Source organism: Belonocnema kinseyi, chromosome 5, assembly GCF_010883055.1.
Source record: "Belonocnema kinseyi isolate 2016_QV_RU_SX_M_011 chromosome 5, B_treatae_v1, whole genome shotgun sequence".
NCBI lineage: Eukaryota > Metazoa > Arthropoda > Insecta > Hymenoptera > Cynipidae > Belonocnema > Belonocnema kinseyi.
In genome coordinates this window covers 137,991,183-138,009,974 of record NC_046661.1, presented here as the reverse complement: position 1 = coordinate 138,009,974, position 18,792 = coordinate 137,991,183, and the positions used below count along the sequence as shown (strand labels likewise).

The 18,792-nt window shown below is 24.5% G+C and overlaps 1 protein-coding gene across 1 annotated transcript in view; it reads right to left on the bottom strand.

The window, feature by feature from the left end:
* Nucleotides 1–12,218: 12,218 nt before the first annotated feature.
* LOC117172526 overlaps nt 12,219–18,792 on the bottom strand; it is a 41,865-nt gene continuing 35,291 nt past the window's right edge. Inside the window, exon 6 of the mRNA XM_033360553.1 lies at nt 12,219–13,225. Coding sequence (XP_033216444.1) covers nt 12,821–13,225 — 405 coding nt within the window. The 3' untranslated portion in view covers nt 12,219–12,820. The remainder of the gene's footprint in view (nt 13,226–18,792) is intronic.

Genomic DNA, 18,792 nt, shown 5'->3' with positions numbered 1-18,792 from the left:
TCTGAACGATTGCAGTAACTTTTCAGTATAATAAATCTTCTGATCAACAATGTAAACAGATGCGATAATCGTCGTGAGAGGTGAATTTCCAGCGAAGAATAGATAAATTTTTTTATTGGGGACATTTTTTTTTAAAAGGAGGAAAGGAAAAAGTTTGTGATGTCTCTAATTATTTACTCAGAATGGGTAATTTTTTAAATAATGGTTTCTACTTTAATATCGTTCAGATAAGAAAAATTAATCCATTTTTTACGACTGATTCAGTAAAGATCCGGTTACATGTGTTATTTTCTTAAAAATTCGTCTTTTTTTTAGAAAATAAATCTTTTTTTTTAAATTCATCTTTTCGATTAAAATTGTACTATTTTGGTTAAAAAATAACTTTATTACTGGAAATTTATATTTTCAGGTCAAAAATTCAACGGTTTTGTAGAAAATTCGCATCTTATATTCGAATTAATGTATTTTACTAAAAACTCGTCTTTTTGGTAGGAAATTAAATTTTTTAAAAACTCGTCTTTTTGGTAGGAAATTAAATTTTTTAGTTTGCAAATTCAAACATTTTCATAGAAGATTCAACTATTTGGTTTAAAAGTAACTTTTTATACAAAAAAACAAGCGTTTTGTTGAAAATTATATTTCGTTTTGAAAATTCGTCGTTTTACGTAGAAAATTTGTCTTCTTGGTGGAAATTTCAATTATTTGGTTGAAAGTTAACTTTTTAATTGAAAATTCATATTTCATGGTTGAGTATTCCACTATTTTATTTGAAAAAATCATCCCGTCCATTTTGGTAGAAAATTAATTTTTTTAGTTGGAAGTTCAATCGTTTTGCTGAACATTCGTCTTTTTAGATTAAAAATTCCACTTTTTCGTTAAAAATTACATCTTTGATAAAAATTTTAATTTCCGTTTGAAAATTTATCTATTTTGTCGCAAATATATATTTTTTTCGTTGAAAATCAATCATCTTTTGTGAAAAAATTCATTTTCAAGTTGAAAATTCGTATTTTTCGTATCAAAGTTAAATATTTGATTCAAAATGAACTGTTTTGTTAAAAATTCGTCTTTCCTGGTAAAAATTCTACTATTTTGTTAATGATGACCTTTTTGTTTAAAATCTATATTTTCCGTTTGTAATTTTTTTTTCTTTTTGTAGAAAATCCATTTTTTGTTGAAAATTAACTTTTTAATTACAAAATCCACTGTTTTTTTTTGTTTTTAAAATTCACTTTTTTGTGGACAAATCAACTGTTTTGTTGAAAATTCATGTTTTTGGATTAAAAATTCGTCTTTTTGGTAAAAAATTGAAGTATTTGATTAAAAGTTAACTTTTTTGTTGAAAATTCATTATTTTGGGTTGAAAACACCACTGTTTTGTTGAAAATTCGCTTTTTTGGTTGAAAAATTTGACTGTTTTGTTACAAATTTGTTTGCCTTTTTTTAGTTTAAAATTTTACTTTTTTATTGAAAGTTCGTCTCTTTTGGTAGAAAAGTTGTCTTGGTGGAAAATGCAACTATTTGGTTAACCGCTAACTTTTTTGTTGAAAATTCATATTTTATGGTTGAAAATTTTACTCATTCAGTAAAAAAATCATCTATTTGAAATGAAAATTTTACTTTTTTTATTAAAAATTAATATTTTTAGGTAAAAATTCCACTCTTTGGTTAAAAATGACATTTTTAACAAAATTTTAATTTTCCTTTGTAAGTTTAACTCATTTCATAAATTTGTATTTTTTGTGAAAAATTAATTTTATTTTGTATACAATGATATTTTTGGTTGAATACCCAACTATTTTGCTTTAAAATTCTTCTTTTTAGAAGAAAATTCCAATTGACTAAAAATGAACTATTTTGTTGAAAATTCATATTTTCGGAATAAAAATTGCACTATTTGTTTGGATATTCAATTATTTCATTGAAAAAAAAACATATTTTTAGTTTGAAAATTTAATACTATAGTTTCAGAAAATACAAGAAAATTCAGTTTTTTAGTCGAAAGTTCATAATTTTTACTGAAATTCGTCTTTTTTTTTGGTAAGATATTGGTTTTTTTTTAATTGATAACTAAAATCTTTTGATAAAAGATTTAACTACTTGGTTCAAAATGAACTTTTTTGTTGAAAATTTCAGTTTCGTTGAAAATTAAATTTTTAGTTACAAAATTAACTGTTTTTTTGTTTGTTTTAAAAAATGATTTCTTGGTCAAAAACTCAACTGTTTTGCTGAAAATTCGTATTTTTTGGGTTGAAAAGTAACTTTTTTGTCAAAAATTCATACTTTCGGATTAAAAATTCAACTATTTTGTAAAAAATTAGCTTTTGTATAAAGTTGATATTTTCCGTTTGAAAATTTAACTTTTGAGTTGATAATTCGTCTTTGTCGTCGAAAATTAGTCTTTTTGCTAAAAAATTAATCTTCCCAATTAAAAACTTATTTTATTGTTTAAAAATCACCTCTTTGTTGTAAATTTATATTCCCATTCAATTTTAACAAATTGTATTCAAAATTTGTTGAATTAATTTTTCCTAACCAAACAACAAAATACGCAGAAATTATTTCGAGAATAATTCTACATTTGAAAAAAAAACATTCATAATCGATTTCTAGGAAGACGTAATTTTACACAAATTAGCGTTACATACCGAAAAACAGACGTAGCTCTTCATGCAAATATTAAAAAAAAATGTTAACCAACGTTCTGAATTTTAGTTGCGTAAGTCTTTCAGCTATTGACAATTTTAATCTAGAGTAGCGGAAAGCACGCGCGTGCAACATTTTATCAATTGGTTTGTGATAGTGATTTTTTTTCAAGAAAGATAATAGAAAAGGGTTCACCGATCAATCAAAATTTCAATAAGAATAACACTGATTAGTATTCACGCCTTTGCCTATCAATCATTTTAACACAAAGAAAGCGTCGAGAAATCTAGATTTAAAATTAGCACTATCCAGTGAAATTTATTTCAATTCTATTAAATTTTAATATACTTATTACTGGATGCAAAATAATTTACCAACAATTTCTTGTAAAATTATTTGATGAATTCTGGGTGATCACTGGAACGAGAAACTGGAGAGAATTATTTAGTTTGCAATACGTGATTCTAAAATCTACCAAAAAAGACGAATAAAATATAGGAACTTTCTACCAAAAATGGATGAGTTACATTTTCTTTGAAAACAAATTTTCAACCAAATAATGAAATTATCCACCAAAATAGTTGAATTTTCTCAAAAACAGTTCAACTTTCAATCCAAAAATATCAAGGTATTAAATATTTCAACAGTTCGCTTCTGTTTCCATAAGATATGTTCAGTTTTTCATATTTTTAATAGGTTTTTTTTAATAGGAAATTATGAATGTTCACAAAAAATAACAATAATTATTAACGGATTGTGAAAGCTATTTTTAGTTTTCCATATTTTGTTTTTAGAAAATTGGAAACTTTCAAATACAACAGCATAATAAAGGTTTAGTTTCTCATATTATTTAATAGGTTTCTATAGAAAATAATGAATTTTTACAAAAACTAACGAATATTTACGATTTGTAAAAGCTAATTGTAGTTTTTTATATTTTTTCCTTAAAAATTACAAATTTCTACACATAATTATGAGTTGCTATAATTTTCTACAAAAAATCTGCAAACCTATAATAAAGGTTTAGTTTTTCATAGTTTTAAATAGCTTTTTGATGTTAATATTTGCGCGCGCGCGTGTGTGTATACTGAGCTTCTAGAAATTCTTGGAGGGTCCTAATGACGTCATATATTGAATAATTATACATTATTATATATAATAAATTTCATATTTATTAATTATTTACTCTCTTCATCTAATAATATATCTCCATCTTTTTCTTAATGTTCCAGATTATTCTAAATTTTAATCGACACGTCTAGACACGTTTGAAATATAAAGTTTTGCAACGTAAAAAATCTAATGCGCCATTCAAATCATAAATAACCTTGAAGCTGTTTACGTAAAATTCAAACATTCACTTTATATTCAAAAATCATTCAATCTCTTTATCTATCAAACATATCTCAATTTTGATGTCAAAGTTCTAGAAGATTCTACATTATAAAAGAAAGCTTCAGTGCAAGAGTAAGACAAATTTCGAAATTCTAGAATATTCTACATTATGGAAAAAATGTTTTTTGACCTCTGAATTACTTACGTATTAAAAAATATGATTTCCAATGAAATTAGTCATGCATAATTAGACAAAAAGCAATATATCGGACTTTATTTTCCATAAAATAAATTGCGTAGAAGCTTTAGTGCAAGAGTGAGAAAATTTTCGAAATTCTAGAATATTCTACATCATAGAAAAGAAATGTTTTTTGACCTCTGAATTATTTGCGTATTAAAAATTATTACTTTAAATTAAATTAGTCATAATTATTTAGACAAAAAGTAAAAAGTCGGTCTTGATTTCTATATAATATACTTAAAAAAGGCTTTAGTGCACCAGAGAAAAAAATCTCGAAAATATATTACCATATTTATTTGTGAAAGAAAAATTGACATCGTAACTCTTAAAGCCGCAAATACTCAGAAATCTTAAGAGTTAGTACATTGAAAAATAGTTAATTAATTTTAGCAATGAATATTTGTATTTAGTTTTTTTTTAATTTTATTTTAAATCTTCAACATGTAATAAGCAAACTGCCCTTTCTAAACAAGGGTGCCTAAAACGAGCATATATCTATGAATAAAAAATGCATATGACTTCATATCAAATGGTTTTTTATTACATAATGTTAGATAAGAGCCGGGTAAAGAATGATTATCAAATTTTGTGAATTAACTAAGAAATCGAACTTTGGAGAACAGCAAAAATAACTGATGTCAGTGCATTCATGTTTGTGAAATCAAAAAGTTTATACACACGTCTGGATGGTATCTCTTATTTCTAGGCCTCGCTCGGTACTTGATACCAAAATAAAGCGATAAGAATCCCGAGTATATGACCTACCATAAAAAATGCTTTATCACTTTAAAAACTTTATTTATTTGGTGCACCAATGATTCGTGAAAAACATTCTTCTGCAGTCTAGAATCTTCTAGAACTTCAAAATATATGACATATGAATAATGAAAATATATGAAATATATATTTTTATTATTTTGTAAGTATATGATTAATGTTTATATTATTCAAATATTTATCAATTTGAAATTCTAGAATTTCTATTTGAATAATGTATACATTATTCATATATTTGTTAATTTGAAGTTCTAGAAGATTCTAGACAGAAGAATGTTTGTCACGAATCATTTGCGCATTAAATAAATAAAGACATGCATTTCTAGTTACATATGTTTTTCAATAAAGAAGCAATAAATCATCCTTGTTTTTCCCATAACTATATGACGCAGTAGAAAATGCTAGCATAAAGATAAATGTAACCTTAAAAGTATTTATGCAAAATAATGGAGATAATAAATAAACTTGAAGTTGGTTAACTGAATTGGGATCTTACAATTGCGCAATATTGTTCTATGTCGTCATCAATAAAGTTCTAGAAACTTACCACGAACTCGAACCAATATAATTGTAGAATTTTCTCTAATAATATATCTGCTTCTTTATATTAATGTTCCAGAAGGTTCTAGGCTGCAAAATAATGTTTTTCACTTTTTTCATTGAATTTATCATCTATAAGGAAGCAATAAATCACCTGTGAGCAGTTTATTACTGAAAGTCAATAAATTGCGCTATATTATTATTCTTCTGTAATGTCATCAATAATGTTCTAGAAACTCAGCACGGACTCGAACCAATATAACTTTAGAATGTCCTCTAATATTATATCTGCTTTTTTATTCTAAATTTCCAGAATGTTCTAGACTGCAGAATAATGTTTTTCATGAATCATTTGCGCGCTACATAAATAATCACAGGAATTTCTAGTTAAATATGTTATCAATAATGAAACAGTAAATCATCCTTGTTTTTTACATAACTATATGACGCAGTAGAAAATGCTAGCACAAAGTAAAATGTAACCTTGAAAGTATTTATGCGAAATGCTTGATTGAGATGATAAATAAACTTGAAGCTGCTTACCTGAATTTGGTTCTTATAATTGGACAATATTATTCTGTGTCGTCATTAAGAATGTTCTAGAAACTTCCCACGGACTCGAACCAATAAAATAACAGAATTTTCGCTATTGATATATCTGCCTCTTTATTCGACAGTTCCAGAAGGTTCTAGACTGCAGAATAATGTTTTTCAATGAACTTATCATCTATGAGAAAGCAATAAATCATCCTTGTTTTTTCCATATCTATATGACGCAGTATAGAAAACGCTAGGACCGAGTAAAGTATAACGTTGAAAATATTTATGTGAAATTCTTAATTGAGATAATAGATACACTTGAAGCCACTTAACCGATTTTTCTCTTACAAGTGCGCAATAGTATTCTGTGACGTCAACAAGAATGTTCTAGAAACTTACCACGGACTCGAACCAATGCAATGATAGAATTTCCACTAATGATATATCTGCCTCTTTATTCTATAATTCCAGAAGGTTCTAGACTGCAGAATAATGTTCTTCACTTTGTTCACTGAACTTATCTATAAGGAAGCAATAAATCATCCTTGTTTTTTCCATAACTATTGAAGCAGTAGGAAATGCTAGGATTAAGTAAAGCACAACCTTGAAAGTATTTACGCAAAATTCTTAATTAAGATGATAAATACACTTAAAGCCGCTTGACCGAATTCGGCTCTTACAATTGCGCAGTAGTATTCTGTGACGTCATCAAGAATGTTCTAGAAATTTAGCATGGTCTTGAACCAATACAGTTGTAGAATGTTCTCTAATTATATATATCTGCCTCTTTATTATAAAGTCCCAGAAGGTTCTAGACTGTAATGTTTTTTACTTTTGTCATTAAATTTCTCATCTATAAGAAAGCAGTAAATCATCCTTGTGTTTCTCGTAATAATATTGAAACTTTTTACAACAATGCGGCTATTAAAATTACGCAATATTATTATTATATTATTCTGTGACGTCATGAAGGATGTTCTAGAAACTAAGCATGGTTTCAAACCAAAACAATTACAGAATGTTCTCTTATAATATATCTGCCTCTTTATTCTAAAGTTCCAGAAGTTTCTAGACTGTAGAATCATGTTTTCACTTTTTTGGTTAAATTTATCATCTATAAGCAAGCAATAAATCATCCTTGTTTTTCTCGTGATAACCTTGAACATGTTTCCATGAATGCAGCTCGTGAAATTTCGCAATATTATTACTATTATTATTCTGTGACGTCATAAAAAATACTCTATAAACCTAGCACGGTCTTGAATCAATATATTTGTAGAATGTCCTCTAATGATATATCTGCTTCTTTATTTTGATTTTCCAGAAGGTTCTAGACTGTAGAATAATGTTTTTCACTTTTTTCATTAAATTTTCCATCCATAAGGAATCAATAAATCATCCTTGTTTCTCCCATAAACTATATGACGCAGTAGTAAATGCTAGAACCAAGTAAAGTATAACCTTGAAAGTAATTACGCGAAATTTTTAATTGAGATAATAAATAAACTGAAAGCAGCTTCTCTTACAATTGCAGAATATTATTCTGTGTCGTCATCAACAAAGTTCTAGAAACTTAGCACGGACTCGAACCAATAAAGTTGTAGAATGTTCTTTAATTATATATCTTCCTCTTTATTTTAAAGTTCCAGAAGTTTCTAGACTGCAGAATAACGTTTTTCACTTTTTTCATTAAATTTATCATCTATAAGGAGTCACTAAATCCTCCTTATTTTTCTCGTAATAACCTTGAATCTGCTTACACAAATTCAGCTCTTAGAATTGCGCAATAATATTATTATTCTGTGACGTTATTAGGAACCTTCGAGAATATTCTAGAAGCTTTTAAATTCCAGAAATTCAAAAAATTACATTTTTCGTACAAATTCTTCGGTATTACTTCCATCAGAGAATAATGGGAATGTTTAATTAGGAAGACTATAATCAAGGAATGTATAGGGTTAAAAAAATTCTTGAATAAAATAAATTTTAATCAATGAAAAGTCGATATTTCGGAAGCACAGGTCTTCTATTATCTTTAATTATACAATATTCATATACATTCTAATATAATAATCTTCATAAGCTAGAATTAAATCACAAGAACGAACCATAGAATATAAAAGTTCCACATAAAAAAAAGAACTAAGATAAATAAAGCTAGAAGGAAATTTACAATCAGAAAACGTGAGAAAAATGATCACGTCTCAAAGCCGGGCGCTTTTGATTTCACAACTAAGTTACAAAACCAAAATTGAATTAATTTACAAATGCAAAGTATAATCCTTCATTTTTAGAGTATACTGCCCAGCTTTTATTAAAACTACGATTAATCGCCTTAATTTCTATTAAAATGTAAAAACACTATCCTAAACGAATTCTTAATTACCGTGATGTCGAAAAAATAGATAGCGTGTCTACCCCACGGCCGATTTTAAATTCCCGGTTATTTCCCGAAATTAAGAATTAAAAAAAAGGATTATAATTGAGTTGGAAAGTCAGATATTCAGATTTATAATTTTTCATTCGTAACCAGACATTTAAATTTATGTAATTATAAAGTCAAGGTTTTAAATTTCAAAACAATATTTTCGAAAATTGCCTCTCCCAAAGTCAAAAGTCAAATTCTCGGTCATTTTCCGATTTCCGGGCCAGGTAGACACCCTGAAACGAGAGCTCGAAAAATATAAAATATTTGAGAACGGATTTAATAAATCGATAGGCATCACAGCATTTGGAAGGATGGTTACGAAACCATATACTTTTACAAAGTATTTTCGAATTGCACGTGGAAATAAAAAAAATTTGTCATGATGCGAGTCTTAATTACAAGATTCCCCCCCCCCCTTTTTTTGAAGACCGTAATTCATAAAAATTATATTCATCGAGACGGATACGATTCCGCATGCGGAGCAATCTTATAATTCTTAGTTTTGATATCAGTGTTTTTATCTATTAAGGGACCGTACTTAAATTATGTAAAAGTTCAAGGTAATTTTTGCAAATTTGAAAAAACTTTCTGCTGAAGATTATCTTTTTAGCTACAAATTTTATTATTTGGTTGAAAATTTAATGGTTTTTTAAAAAAGACATCATTTTTGGCTGCAAATTAAATTGTTTGATTGAAAATTTAACTTTTTTAAAAATTTGTTCTTTTAATTTTAGATTTCACCTACTTTAGCAAAATTATATCTTTTTTGAAAAAAAATTCGACAATTTTGTTGAAAAATCGTACTTTCTGATATAAAAATTCTGTTGTTTCGTTGAAAATCTAACTTTTTCTTTGAATTTAATATTCTAGTGTTGAAATGAAAACTGAAATCTTTGTTGGAAGAAAATTTCTCTTAAAAAAATTGATTTTTAAATTAAAAATTCACCTATTTTAAAAAAAAATTCATCTTTCTTGGAAAAAACTTCAACTTTTTGGTAGAAAATTACACTATTTTATTTGAAAGTCACATATTTTGTTTAAAAATTCTGTTGTTTTGTTGAAAATTTAACTATTTCCTAGAAAATTTATTTTTGTTTTAAACTTTTTTTCGTAGACGTTGAACTATTGTTTTGAGAATTTTTTTAAAATTCATCAGTTTAAGAAGAAGTGACATCTTTCTTGCAAAAAATGCAACTGTTTGGTTGAAAATGCATACTTTTCAGTTTAAAATTAAGTTTTTTTATTTGTTTAAAATTTAAATATGTTGTAGAAAATGTATTTTTTGTTTGAATTTAATATTTTAGTGTTGAAAAGACAACTGAAATCTTGTTTGGAACAAAATTTCCAAAATCATTTCTTTTTTTTTATATCAAAAGTTCACCCCTTGTTAAGAAAAATTTCATTTTTCTTGAATAAAAATTCAACTGTTAGGTTGAAAATTTATATTTTGTTGTTAAAAAATAAACTTAAATATTTTCGGGATGAAAGTTCAACATTTAAAAAAAATGTGTCATTTTTTTATAAAAAATTCATTTGTTTTACTACAAAAATTTCTTCAGCAAAGTCGGGTGATATTTTTGGATCTGAACTTGGCTGAAAATCGTGAAAAATGAGATCTCAATGAAAGGCTGACTTTGATAATCGCGGTGGGATCTTTTTTTCGACACCTGAATTGATTCAGACTTTCAAAATTAAAATTATGCTCACGAGGTGTTTAATAGTTCAATTTTGATAGGTATTCTAATTTCTAAGTTGCATTTTTATATCTAAACTCTAGATACGTACTCGATATCTAATTAGGGGGCCATACTTGAAAATTTTCAAATTTATTTATTTATTTTTGAAAAAAATGTCTTTTTTATGGTCAAATAATTTTTTATTTCAACAAAATACTTGAATTTCCAACAAAATAATTCCACTTTTGAGAGAATAGTTGAATTTTCAATCTAAAAAGATTAATTTCCAATAAAAAATGTCCATAGTGTGTTTTTAATCAATAAAAAATATTTGTAAAAAAAATTCAACTCTTTATATTCGGAAATTTTATTATTCGGGAATTTTATTTTTTTGAAATTTTTCAGTCGTCCTAAATTACAATAAATTAAAAAATTCCCGGTAAAAGAAAATTCCCGAATTTGAACAATAATTTTTTTTATAAATATTATATATTTATTAAAAAATAAAAAAATAAAATATTTTTATGGGAAAAAGAGCTTATTTGTTTTGTTTAAAGTTTCTAGAATTATTGTTTCAATTTAAAATGACAATAGTTCAAATAAAATATATTTCTAAATGAATTTTGTCTCACTGATTATTTTTAGTTAAAAAAATCATTTTAGAAACTTTAGACACTTAAAATAATTTTATTTAAAAAAGATTTGCTTATTTAATTTTTAATCAATAAATAATATTTTTAAAAAATTTAATTGTTTGAATTCGGGAATTTTCTACCTTGGAAATTTGATTTTTTCGAGATTTTTCCAGTTTTCCTAAATTATCGTCAACTAAAAAATTTTTAATTTACAAATTTCCGAATGATAAAAATTTCTGAAGAATAAAATTCCTAAATAAGAAAAATACCGAAGAGTTTCTAATATTACCGAATTTGAAAATTTCCGAATAATAAATTGTCGAATTATAAAATATCCAAACTAGGAAATTCCTGAATTTAAACAATGAAATTTTTTAAATAAAAATTATATATTTATAAAACTAAAATAATCAAATGTTTTTGTAAAAAAAATATTTTTATTGTTTGAAGTTTCTATGTTGTTATTTTAAATTCAAACAATAATTTTAGAAACTTTATACGACTCAAAATTTACACATTTTAAAAATTTCCGATAAAAGAAAATTCCCGAATTTCAACAATTCCATTTTTTTATAAATATTATTTATTCATATAAAAAGAAAAAATCGAACATTTTATTGTTTAAAAATAATAAAATAATTTTTTTATTTAAAATAACAATAATTTAAAGAAAATTATTTCCACATCCACTTTTTTAAAAATAATTGTTATTTTAAACTTAACAATAATTTTAGAAACAAAAATTAATTTTTAAATTCGGAAATTTTCCAATTTCAAAATTTTATTTTTCGGGATTTTTCCATCGTCCTAAATCACAATAAATTTAAAATTTCCAAATTCAAAAATTCTCGATAACAAAAAAATGCCTAAAAAAATGCTAAAATTATTTAAAATTTAAAAACACAAAATTACCGGTGCTGAAAATTTTCAAAATTATAAAATTCACGAATTCGGACAATTAAAAAATTGTTTTAATAAAAAATACCTTCATTAAATAAAAGTATTTTATTTATTATTTCATATATTAATTTAAAAAAATTTCTTGATTATCTAGATATAAAAGTTTCTTTGTTTCTGATATTTTATAACGGCAATTTTCCAATTCATGAATTTTAAATTGTCCGCAATTTTCTCACCTCGGGAATTTTTTATTTCGAATACTTTATTTATTTAACAAAAAAGTTTAATTTTTTAAAATTTTAAAAGCCGAAAACCGAACAAAAGACAATCATTATTCTTTTCGATTTTTGGATTTTAAAATTCTGGAAAATTTCCTTTTTGTTAAAAAAGTATAAATATTTTTCGAATGTTCAGTCTTTGCTATTCAAGAAATTTTAAACAAATTTTGTTCAATTCAGCATTCTTTGAAAATGTATAAAATCATGTTTTTGTTTCGAATAAGTTAAATTTACACTTTTTGAAATATACATTTTTTTTGTACATTTTGCAAAAAACTTTTAGTTATAAATTTTGTATTGTTAATGTTTAGATAAACAACCTGGTAGAATAAAAAATAATTATTATCAACATAGTAAAAAACCTAGAATCACTAAAATGTACCTTAATTAATAATAATGTCGAAAATCTATAAAAATCAATTATAAAACCGATATAATCAATTAAAAAAATTATTTTTTCAACTATCTATGTATAATCCAGATATAGAATCCACCTGAAAAGGCTAAAAATATATTATTATAGATTTCTTTAAAAAAAAATACAGGTCAAAAGTGTTAAGGCGATAAAAGAAAATCTAAAAAATTCAAATTTCGCGCCAAAATTATATCAAATCAGAGGTTATGTTTTAAGCGTGGCTCTTCAAAAATTCTGGCGCGAAATTCAAATTCCAAAATGCCTTTTCTACACTTTAAGCATTACGAGCCCCTTTTTTTCAAGTAAAAAACAAAAAACAAAAAGAAACAAACAAATATCTAAACAGAAAAATTCGATAAAAGCGGCGGGAACTTGAACGACTTTAAAATGACTTAGATGAATTGAGCATTCATTCCTGACTGTCGGTGTTATTTCCACCTTCCTCGCAAATTGTCGTGAGATTTCGCGTGTTTCGCAGGACGGTTTTGTCGTCTTCGTTTTCTAAATCGATGCCAAGACTCTTCTCGAGATTTTGTCGAGTTTGCTCGACTCTGCATCGACTCTCCTCCTTTTTCTGGTCGATATTGAGAAAGTGTTTCTCGTATCCGTTGGAGGATTCGTCCTCGATGCCGGTCCAGCATCGGGCGATAGATGGCGACGCATCGGGGGAACTGTCAGTGTAGGAAAAGTCGCCATAACTGCCGAAAATTGGGGATTCGACGGGATAGGGCATTGAGGGGTAGGGAATGGAGGCGGAAAGCATTCCATTTGGTGGGCCAAACATTCGGTGGTACTGGTTGTAACACGAACCGTCCTATAAATAAACAATTTTTGAAGAAAAAACAACAAAAAAAAACGAATTAAGTTCTTTTTTTATTTGATTTTCGGATAGGAGAAATATAATTTTCCTAGCATTCTTGCGAGAAATTGAAAAAGAGTTTTCAAAATTTCAAATATGTCAAAACCAAATCTCAACAAGACAGTTCATTTTTATCCAGATAGTGGAATTGAAAAGAAAAAGCATTTATCATTTAAAAAGGTGATATTTTTTAAAAAAATGGATGAACTTTGAACAATAGAATTATTATTTTTAACCCGAAAATATGAACTTTCAATAGTTTAATTTTCTACCAAAGTTTTCATCTCTAATTTTCAACAAAACATATTTTTGGACTGGAAATTGAACTATTTTGGTGAAAAAATAAACCCTTTGGGTCGAAAAATGAGCTTTTCTCTTGAAAATTCCTCTTTTAGAGTTAAAAATTAAAACTGCTTTGTTAAAAATTAATCTTTTTTGGTTAAAAATACAACTGTTTGGCTACAAATTAATTTTTGTAGCAAAAGTTTCGTCGTTTTCGGTTAAAAAATTCAACTTTTTGATGAAAAAACGTATTGTTTATTTGAAAATTCAATTAACTTTTTGTTAAAAATCAGATTTGAATTAATTTAAAATTAATTTTAATTTTAAGAAAAATCTCATTACGGAAATTTCATATTTTTTTTTTTTGTTAAAATGCAACTGTTTCGTTGAAAATTAATTTTTTTAAACAAAATTCTAATTATTCCTTTTTTTGTTAGAAATTCAAGTATTTTTTTGGATATTCGTCGTTTTTGGTAAAAACATCCATTTTTTGTTGAAAAAACGTATTTTTCAGTTGAAAATTATTTATTTTTTTAAATTAATATTTTGAGTTAAAAATTCAACTGCATTGTAGAAAATTCGTTTTTTGGGTTCTAAATAGAATTATTTTAGTAGTAAATTAACTTTTTGTTCAAAATTAAATTTAAATTAATTTAAAATTAATTTTAGTTTGAAAAAATTTGATTTGCTAATACGCCTCTCATTACGGAAATTTTATATTTTTTGGTTAAAAATGCAACTGTTTGGTAAAAAATGTTCAATTTTTTTAAAACCCTTATTTTTCTGTTAAAAATTCAACCATTTTCTTAGAAAGTTCAAATATCTAGTTAAAAATTAAATTAAAATTAAGTAATAGAATTTAAAAAAAAATAAATTAAATTAAAGTTAATTTTAATTTAAAAAAATTTGATTGGCTAATTCACCTCTCATCGCGAAAATTTCATAATTTTTGGTTCAAAATTCAACTGTTTCGTCCAAAAATATTTTGTTTTCCTTAATGTTTCAACTATTTTTTTGAAATACCTTTTTCAAACTGAAAATTTAATTATTTTGGCAAAAATTTATTTCCTTTGTTTCAAAAAACAAATATTTCAGTTGAAAATTTTATTTTTTTTTGTTTGAAAATAAATATTTTTGGATTAAAAATTCAACGGTTTTGTAGAAAATTGGTTTTTTGGGTGGTTCAAAATAGAATTATTTTAGTAGTAAATTAACTTTTTGTTAAAAATTAAATTTAAATTAATTTAAAATTAATTTTAATTTGAAAAAATTTGATTTGCTAATACGCCTCTCATTACGGAAATTTTACATTTTTTGGTTAAAAATGCAACTGTTTGGTAAAAAATGTTCAATTTTTTTAAAACCCTTATTTTTCTGTTAAAAATTCAACCATTTTCTTAGAAAGTTCAAAAATCTAGTTAAAAATTATTATTATTTTTTTTTAATTAATATTTTCTGGTCGAAAATTCAACTGTTTTGTTGAAAATTAAATTAAAATTAAGTAATAGAATTAAAAAAAAATTAAATTAAATTAAAGTTAATTTTAATTTAAAAAAATTTGATTGGCTAATTCACCTCTCATCGCGGAAATTTCATAATTTTTGGTTCAAAATTCAACTGTTTCGTCCAAAAATATTTTGTTTTCCTTAATGTTTCAACTATTTTTTTGAAATACCTTTTTCAAACTGAAAATTCAATTATTTTGGCAAAAATTTATCTCCTTTGTTTCAAAAAACAAATATTTCAGTTGAAAATTTTTTTTTTTTTTGTTTGAAAATAAATATTTTTGGATTAAAAATTCAACGGTTTTGTAGAAAATTGGTTTTTTGGGTGGTTCAAAATCGAATTATTTTAGTAGTAAATTAACTTTTTGTTGAAAATTAATTTAAAATTATGTAATGGAATTTAAAAAAATTTTAAATACATTAAAATTAATTTCAATTAAAAAAATTTGATTTGATAATTCACCTCTCATCGTAGAAATTTCATCTGTTTTAAACTAAAAATTCAATTATTTGGTCAGAAATTCATTTACTTTGTTGAAAATACGCTTTTTAGTTAAAAATGTCACGGTTAGGTCAAAAATTAATTTTTTTGGTTGAAGATTCATCGCTTTGGTTAAAAATAAAAAAATTTGATTAAAAATTAAGGTATTTTCTAAAAAAAAGAATATTCACCGATACCATTATAATTTGTTAACCCGAAAATATTAATTTTTTTCTAACAAAAAAGACGTATTTTCCAAAAAATAGTTAAATTTTGAACCTAAATGTTGTTCAACTTTTAAAAAAGGAGTTGAATTTTCATCAACACATATTTTTGGGCTAAATATTTAACTATTTTGGTCGAAAATGAGATTTTTTCTTGAAAATTCATATTTTCGGTTTGGCATTTCAACCGTTTTGTTAAAATTTCATCTTTTTTTTCGCTAAAAATGCAACTTTTTTGTTGAAAAAACGTATTTTTCAGTTGAAAATTCCCCCATTTTCTTAGAAAATTAAACTACTTAGTACAAAATTATTATTTTTGTTGTTGAAAATTAATATTTTTGGGTTGAAGATTCCACTATTTTCTTAGAAAATTTACTTATTTTCTTAAAAATTTATACTTTCGGATTAAAAATCAACTGTTTTTTTTTACTATTCGTCATCTTTTTGGTTCAAAATGAAACTATTTGGTTGAAAATTAATTGTTTTTTTTACAGAATATTTACCTATTCCATTTTTGCATATTTATGTAATTTGTTGAAAATTCTTCTTTTCTAATAGAAAATTTAAGTTAAAAACTTGTCTTATTAAATTAAAAATTTATTAAAAATTTTTCCTTGAAAATTCATATTTTCGTGTTGAAAACGTCAACTGTTTTGTTGAAAACTCGTCTTCTTGGGTGGAAAATTCAACTATTTGGTTGAAAATTCATCTTTTTGGAAGAAACTCAATCTTCCTGTTTAAAGATTCGTGTTTTAGGGTTAAAAATTCAACTATTTTCTTTAAAAAATTAACTTTTTTCGTAAAAATTCGTCTGTTCTAGTAGAAAATCTTGGTTAAAAACTTGTCTTATTGAGTTTAAAATTCCATAGCTTGGTTAAAAATTAACTTTCTGTTAAAATATTTTGTTGAAAATTCGACTTTTTGGGATGAAAATTTAACTATTTCCAAAAAATAAAACTATTTGGTTGAAAATTCATTTTTTAATAGAAAATCAATCTTCTTGTTTAAAAATTGGTCTTTTTTGGCTTGAAAATTCAACTAATTTCGTAAAAAACTCAACTATTTAGTTGAAAAATATTCTTTTTGGGTTGAAGATTTAACTATTTTTTTGTTGTTTTTTCACTATTCGTTCTTTTAACTTAAAAATTGTTCTTTCTGGCTTAAAACTTTCTCAAATTTAGTAGAATATTCATCTTTTTGGTTCAAAATGAATCTTCTTGTTTAAAAACTCATCTTTTTGGCTTGAATTTTAAATCTATTTTTGTAAAAATTAAACTATTTTTGTATAAAATTAAACGAAAGCGTTGAAAATTAACTTTTTTCTTAAAAATTCACATTTTTGGGTTGAAAATTCAATTCTTTTGTTGAAAATTCGTTTAAAACTTTCACTATTTTCGTGAAAAATAAAACTTTTAGGTTGAAAATTCATCTTTTTGGCGTTAAAAATTCAACTACTTGCTTAAAAAATTTACTTTCTCTGGTAAAAATGTATACTTTTGAGTCAAAAATCAACTGTTTTTTTTTTCTGTTGACAATTCGTCATTTTAACTTAAAAATGGTTTTTTTTATTAGTTTAAAACTTCCACGCATTTGGTAGAAATTTAAATCTTTATTTTTGGTTAAACGGCAACTATTTGGTTGAAAATTAACTTTTTTCTTGAAAATTCATATATTTTGTTTGAAACTTCAACTCTTTTTTTTTTAATTCAAATATTTGGTTGAAAATTAAATTTTGTCTTAAAAATTAATATTTTCGTGTTGAAAATTCAACTATTTTCTTACAAAATTCATATTTTCGTGTTGAAAATTCAACTATTTTCTTACCCAATTCTAATATTTGGTTAAAAATTAACTTGTTTTTTAAATCCATATTTCCTGGTTTAAAATTCAACTATTTTCCTACAAAATTCAAATATTTCTTTGAAAATTAACCTTTTTCTTGAAAATTCATATTTTCGTGTTGAATATTCAATTCTTTTGTTGAAAATTCGTTGTTTTCATTTAAAATTTTCACTATTTTCGTCAAAAATGAAACTATTTGGTTGAAAATTTAACTATTTTCTTAAAAATTTCGACTATTTGTTTAAAAATTCATCTTCTTGGTATAAAATTAACCTTTTTGTTATTCTGTTCTTGCTTATTTATGTAATTTGTTCGAAATTTGTCTATTCTAGTAAAAATTATTTGTTAAAAACTAGTCTTATTGAGTTGAAAATTCCAAAGCTTCGTTGCAAATTAACATTCTGTTAAAATATTTTTTTGAAACTTCAACTAATTTATTAGAAATTGATTTCTTGTTTATGGAAATTCAGCTATTTAGAATAAAAATTGATTTTTTTGTTGAAAATTCGAAGTTTTTCTTGAAAATTCAACTATTTAGAATAAAAATTGATTTATTTTGTTGAAATTCCAACTATTTAGAATGAAATTTGTTTTTTTCATGTTGAAAATTCAGCTATTTAGAATAAAAATTAATTTTTTTTTTTGAAAGTTCAACTATTTAGTATAAAAATGTATTTATTTTGTTGAAAATACAACCGATTCGAATAATAATTGTTTTATTTTTTGCAAATTCGTCTTTTTTCTGGAAAATTCAGATATTTAGAATAAAAATTGATTTATTTTGTTGAAATTCCAACTATTTAGAATAAAAATTGACTTATTTTGTTGAACATTCAACTATTTAGAATATAATTTCATTTTTTCTTCTTGAAAATTCAACTATTTGGAATAAAAATTGATTTATTTTGTAGAAAATTCAACTATTTAGAATAAAAATTGATTCATTTTGTTGAAAATTATATTTAGAATAAAAATGTGTTTTTTTTTAAATTCGACTTTTGTCTTGAAAATTCAACTATTTAGAATAACGATCATTTATTTTGTTGAAATTCCAACTATTTAGAATGAAAATTGCTTTATTTTTTTAAAATTCGACTTTTTTCTGGAAAATTTAACTATTTAGAATGAAAATTGATTTATTTTGTTGAACATTCCAACTATTAGAATAAAAATTGATTTATTTTGTTG